A 6,883-nucleotide genomic window follows, 5' to 3' on the forward strand; every position below is an offset into this window, starting at 1 on the left:
ATTGTGCTACTCCAGCAGATGGAGTAGTTGCTTTAAGTATAGACATGGGAAAGTAAACCTAATAATTTCATTATCTGAATGAAATTATTGTATTCAGAAAATATTTAATAATTTATTCACAAAATTATCTTTTTACTTCTCATGAATGTTTTCTCATGAAAAAAAAAAACGTTCTCTGTGTTCACTGTTAATGCTTCCTGTTCAACTGGTCCTGCATGTCTTACGAGAAGGAAGGTTTTGTTTTTTATTGTGGTATTTCCTTAGATGCATTTTGTTCTCAAAAGAAGAGGGATGTCAACTGTGCTATAAATGTACCAGGTAAGAGATTATTTATATTATGTTTGCTTAAATACTAAATCTTTAAATAAAAAATTAAAACCAGTAAATGTGAGCAAATTCTTTCTGTTTAGTTACAGTAATACCAACATTGTTTGTGTTATTAACAAAAAGGTAAGGAGAATATAATGACATGATCGTTTATGTGTACTATACTAATTCATTGAAAGTTTACCTTCTGTTGTTTCTGTGGAACATTATGGTTAGAAAAAACTAAACAGACAATGGAGAGCATAAGTATAGTTGTGAAGAATGATGCTCTGTCGAGTTTTGTGTTACTTGACTTTTAGCATACTGCATAAGTGTCTCTGTTTTCTGAACTTCAGGTTGAATATTAAGTTTAAATATGCATATTGGAGCTAACAATGTATTTTAGTCTTTTACTTGGTTGTTCAATTTGCTTTGTATCCAATCCATGTAGTGATTTAATCTTGCAGTTACCATAAAGTGTAAACGGTAATACAAAGGGTAATGAATACACAGAGTATTCATTATTTATTATTAATTTTTTTTTTCAAAATAATGTAATATTAATCATTAAAACATTGTATATTAGAATCAATATATACTTTTGTAAATGATACATTTATTACGATTAATTAATGTAAAAAAATCATGTTTTTTGTGTGTTAACATATTTATGCATATATCATTTATAAACAGAATTAAATCTGATGTGGAAAATAGTCAACTTAATAATTAGCAAATATTCCTCTAGTGATGTACGTTCAGGCACTGCTTGAAAGTGATTATAAAAAACTCAAGCAAAGTCAAACACATATATTTCAGAACATATATTTTTTTTCAAAACAGAAATTGGCAAAGGAGCTTTATTACAGAGCACATGATGACCGAGACCATTGATAATAATGTGCCAGAGGAGTCCAGAAAGAGCAAGGACTATCTGTCAAACTGTACGTATTGTAACTATTGTAACTTCACTTTAGAGGGAAACACTTTTCTTGAATATGGTGTTTATAAGACCTTATGTCATGAATATGAAGGTTTTATGCATGTTTAAAGCAGTTGTCATTAAGAGTCATTCACTCAGTTATGTCATTTTAAATGCAAAGATGACATTGTTTGACTTTTTGTTTGTTTGTTTGTTTGTTTGTTTTTTGACAACTTAACATTACCAAGACCACATAACTTGTCATAAATCTGTCTTAAATATGATTGTTATATGGCCATTGTAATTGCGTATTTAATTAATTTGATGAAATATTTAGGAACATTTAATGCCATTTTAATGACAAATAAAATTTGTACCACTAAAGTTGAAGTAAAAAAAATAAAAATTATGATATTTTACTGTTATAAAATTCATGATGTAATTAAATTGGCCTTCTTACAATCATGTTTATTACAGGTTTATGACAAGTTATTTTGTTTTGGTGAGGTCAAGTTTTATAACAAAGACAACAGGCTTTGTTGTATTGGTTATGATGTTTGTTTATGTCAAGTTCTCATACCAAGGACATTTTAAACAACGTCACCTTTGCATTTAAAATGACATAACATATAATGGCAGTTTTTATAAACATACACATAATCTAATTAATATTTATGTGTCATGTTATGAAATAAAAATTTCACTACTGTCTTATGAATACCCCATTCAAGTAAAGTGTTACCATTTATATTAACTTAAATAATAATCACAGTTTTAGTTTTTGAATCAATATCTTTCCTAAATAATAAACATCATACATCCAGCGACGTATCATTAAAAAAAATATATTTTTATTTATTTATCAGTCAAGTTTCTCTTTTCTCCTCTAGTCAGTGGCAAGAACCCACCAGTGCCAATAGCAGACATCAGTATCTCAGATGACTCAAAGCCTGCAAATTCAAATCACAAATGTTTACATTGTGGTGAGTAAATATGTGATTTAGTTATAGAACTGATATGTTCAAAAGGCATAAAAAACATTGGTAATGTAATATTTTCAAAATCTGCATTCAATAATATGTACAATCAACATTTTTTTGCACAGAGGAACCATATGAAAACCACAAAAAAATGAAAAAGTTGTGCAGTGGGATATGGAAGCAAATATCAACTGATGATATGTGTGAGTATATAAGAGTATATAAGAGAAATATCTAAGAGTTAAAGAGTAAAAAATAAGGTTAAAGTCTATGGAAATTGATTGATTGATTGATTGATTGATTGATTGATTGATTGATGGATCATTCTGCCCTAATTTATACTCAATTTTATCTTGTATATTTAAAGGTGCTGTATGTAAGTATGTAACAATCTTTAAAGCAAAGAAATAGCATGATATATTTGCAGATATTTAAGATACGTGCTAAGTGAACATATTTGTAAATTTGAAAAACAATGCTTAAGTCAGTTACTCTCCTTCGAAAATGTGCGTTCTTTGTCTAAATGTCTTTGTTTTGGTCTCTATAACCCACCCACTGCCAGTTTACCCAATAATATTTCAACACTCTGGGTTGCCTTGGTGCAAAATACACTATATTTCATTTCAGTCTTGAAGGCTGCCTTAATGTATGCCATGGCCAAAATTGCTACCTCTAGAGAACAGTAGCAGCCTCCATAATGAGATGCAGATCCAAAGTTATAAATATCCACATTACATAGTTTTTTTATAAGCAAATAATATAAATATTACCAACGTAAACATTTGCTAAGCAAATTGTAACATTGTACATTGTAGCATTGTTTCCTAACAACACGACACAAGATTCCAGTGAAAAGCAATTAGATTGTCTGCACCAGATCGACATGCAACATGATAGAAATATTTAAATACCACCACAGCCATTCAGAAGCGTATAATAGAGCAATGCAGTTCGAAGTTTTGAATCAAATTACTGCATAATAAAGTATGTTAACATTATTAAAAGTGTATGCTGATGACTGATGTTTGTCTGCTTGCACTGAGGCACAGTTCTAACATTAATTTTCAAATATGTTTATTTTATTTTCAACTATTTCAACATTTAAACTATCTGCTAAAAAATAAATAAATAAAATATGGCACTAAACGTCATAACAATTGGCATTCAAACTCACATTTATAGCATTTAACACTGAAAAAAGCACATAATCAGTACCCGATGAGATCATTGTTATAATAATTTATACTGCTGTTCAGCTGCGAGAAATAGAAACCGTTTCTAAAATAGAAAATTAAGTTGAGGGTTAGGACAAAAATTCCTTTTAACATGGAAAAGATTCCATTTATCACATCTAGTTATCTTGTAGGCTCAATAGTAAGGCACGCTCACTCCTGTTAGCAGGGCCGTGCACAGGGGGGTTGTCTGATGGCTAGAGCTACTACCTCTCTGCCCTCATTGGGTGAGGTGCCCCTATCAGCAGGCACTTGCTCGATCGACCCCCCATTGAGGGATAAACAAATCATACTAAATTGTTTGAATGAGATCGTATGAATTCATACAAATTAGCTGCTAAATTAAAAAGTTACAAATTGCTATGTGATAGCATTGGTCAATCTGGTAACCTGCCATCGTCTTTGATCAAAAAAAAAAAAAACTGCCATCGTCAGAGGGGCTGGGAGAAAAGATGTCTTGAATTTAAACTGCAATACCTAGTTAAACCACTGGGTGTCAATCTTACATACAGCACCTTTAAGCTCCTGTGTCTTCTTCACTCATTGTGTTTTCATCCATAATTGACTATGCATAAAAGGGTGCAAGCTCATGCACAAACTGGAATATTACACTCTGGAAAATTCCACTCAGTGAGTCAAAAAGAACAAAATAATTACTTTATGATAAACAAGTGCAAAATATGATAATAAATGAGCTGCGGGTATGGGCATTATTGCTGCCCTGTCGCACCCAAATTCTACACTGAAAAAAAGTATTGCATGCAGAAAGGTTGCAAACTATTTATTTATGTTGAATTTAAACAAACAAATTAAGTTTAATAATGTTCAACCTAATTTGTTTGTTTAAATTCAGCCCAAATAAATTGTTTACAACCACTTAACGTAAAAAAAATTGAGTAAATCCAAGCAATCATCTTTGTATATATATATATATATATATATATATATATATATATATATATATATATATATATATATATATATATATATATATATATATATATATATATTTTTTTTTTTTTTTTTTTTTTTTCAGTGTATCATGAAAGCATATTACCATTAAAGCATTTCATGCAAATTTCCATCATAATTTATGCACATTTTTTCTTATTGGATAAAAAGTTTATCCTTTTCATTTGCAAATTTTAAGCGGATCTTGGGGTTTCCATTAAGCATTTTTCATGCCATAGTGCAAAATGTGCATAAAAGGTGAATGAAAACTGGGTAATTAAGCTAATGCATGTGTTGTGATTGTGCACAGCTCACTTATTATTTTTTTAATTAGTTTCTCTTTTTTTTTGTAATTATTATTACAATGAATATTTATTAAGAAACAGATATGATGACATTTTATGTATTGTATATTTATAGGTTTTCCCATGAATATAGTCAATGCTGCTGATAAATAAAAATAAATAAATTAATAAATTAATTCAAGTGTAATATAAAGTATTATAGATTTGATCAACATGTTGATACTGTTTTGCCTCTTCTGAGTTCTTCTCTGCATTATAATGATCTTCCACATGATCCCACAACAAAAGTTCACAGCGCTTCATGCATTTATGTTAATATTTACAATGAGGAGGAGATTAATTCATTTGAATGTGTTTGCTTTGCAGCATCAGACAGAAACTCTATCACTTCAGTCATTTCGTCAGACTCAGGATATGCTTCAAGAAAGAACACAGATTTAGAAGTCTCTGAAATAGAGGATGTGGATTTTTTAAATAAAACCTCCTAAAACTTTTCCAAAGACAATGTACCAACTTATAAACCCCTAAGAAACACCTTCTCATTCACACAAGAATGTTGGGCAATTTAGTTGATCCAGTTCACTTATAACATGTCTTTAGACTTTGAGGGAAACCAAAGCACCCAGCTGAAACCCACACAGACACTGGGGGAACATTCAAACTCCTTCCTTTCGCCTGTTAAACATAAAAGAAGATACACTGAAGAAGGTTGGAAATGAATATGGAGATTTTAAACTGCAGCTTTTGACAACTGTTATTGTGTCTCTTAGCTTAGTTGTCATTTTTAAAGCAAAGATTATGCTGTTTGAGATGTCTTTGTCATGACAACTTGACATTACCACAAAAAACTTGTCATAAATCTTTCATAAACATGTTTGTCATGAGGCCTATATATTTTTCATAGGCATATATTTTTCTCATCATATTCGTTCAGTGGAACAGGCTGACACCTGAGTTTATTTCTTCTGTTAAACAAAAAAGAAGATATACTAAAGAAAGCTGGAAACCTTCCATATTTGTTTTTCTTACTGAAAGTTAATAGTTACAGGTATTCAGCTTTCTTAAAAGTATCTTATTTTGTGTCAAACGGATAACAAATAAACTAATAATTATTAAGAACCACTTGAGGGTGAGTAAATTATGAGTAAATATTCATTTTTGGGTGAACTATCCCTTTAATGTCGTCATAAATTATTTTTGTTTAACAAAAAAAAAAAAAAAGATTTAATATGACTTAATATTTTCAGAAGTTTCACACAAATTGCTTTTACAAAGCCAACCCTTTATACCAGTTAGCCTAATATTCTAAAAAGAACATGTTCTGTGTGCTGTAACAACCTAAAGATACAGCAGAATGTAATGTAACTTTATTTATTTTTTTATTTCCGTAGATCAGTGGGTAACCCAAATAGCTGCATTTAAGTTACTTTTTTTCCCCAGAGATGGGTTGCAGCTGGATGGGCATCGGCTGTGTAAAACATACTAGTTGGCGGTTCATTCCGCTGTGGCAACCCCAGATTAAGAAAGGTACTAAGCTGAAAAGAAAAGAAATGATTGAATGAAGCTACATTTTACTAGCTGCATTTTACAAAGGGAAAACACCCATAAACATTTCATCACTTTTACAGGTCAAGAAGTTAGTAAAGTAATTATACCTGCAGTCTGTGGAAAGTGCAGCAGAAATGAAACATTGTTAGAAAATATAATGTAGATCACACTGCATGTCACATTCGCTTTTTAAATGTTAAACCTTGAATGTATATTATTTTTTTTTCCCTAGAAAACTAACATTTATGCATATCTAACAGCATGCTTAAGTTGACAAATGAAACACTGTTGTTTTATTATGTGAGAAGACTGCAAGGAGCAAATTTAATTTAACAAATATATAAATAAACTGAGAAAATGATAATTGTGTTGCTTTTTTTATTATGGTGACCTTATAGTGAAACATAAGGGGGAAAAAAGAATAATAAAGTAATTTTATTTTTGTTTACAATCTTTTATTTTAGAGATCATTACATTTACAGTCCATGTAAAAATCAAAATTGACTGTCTATTTTTCTAGCGTACATTGTAATCCATAAGGTAAACAATGGTCTGTGTAAATTAATCCACTGGGGGAAAAAAAAGTTTTTTAGGGAATTCTATCAAAGTCTGTCTATTTGCTTCCATGTTTGGGGCATG

General features: G+C 30.3%; 1 protein-coding gene across 4 annotated transcripts; it reads left to right on the plus strand.

Moving 5' to 3' along the window:
* Positions 1 to 264: 264 nt before the first annotated feature.
* zgc:194007 lies at positions 265 to 6,575 on the plus strand (the record flags this gene model as incomplete). 4 transcript variants are annotated; one of them, NR_137284.1, is given in 6 exon segments in its annotated part: positions 265 to 318; positions 411 to 450; positions 1,150 to 1,250; positions 2,123 to 2,211; positions 2,334 to 2,411; positions 5,063 to 6,575. NR_137284.1 is itself a non-coding variant. In NM_001135974.3 (6 exon segments), coding segments are annotated over 4 exon segments (363 nt in total). In that variant the 5' UTR covers positions 265 to 318; positions 411 to 450; positions 1,150 to 1,180.
* Between the last annotated feature and the right edge of the window lie 308 nt (positions 6,576 to 6,883).

This window comes from Danio rerio, chromosome 8 (assembly GCF_052040795.2).
Source record: "Danio rerio strain M-AB ecotype USA chromosome 8, GRCz13ab, whole genome shotgun sequence".
Taxonomy (NCBI): Eukaryota; Metazoa; Chordata; class Actinopteri; order Cypriniformes; family Danionidae; genus Danio; species Danio rerio.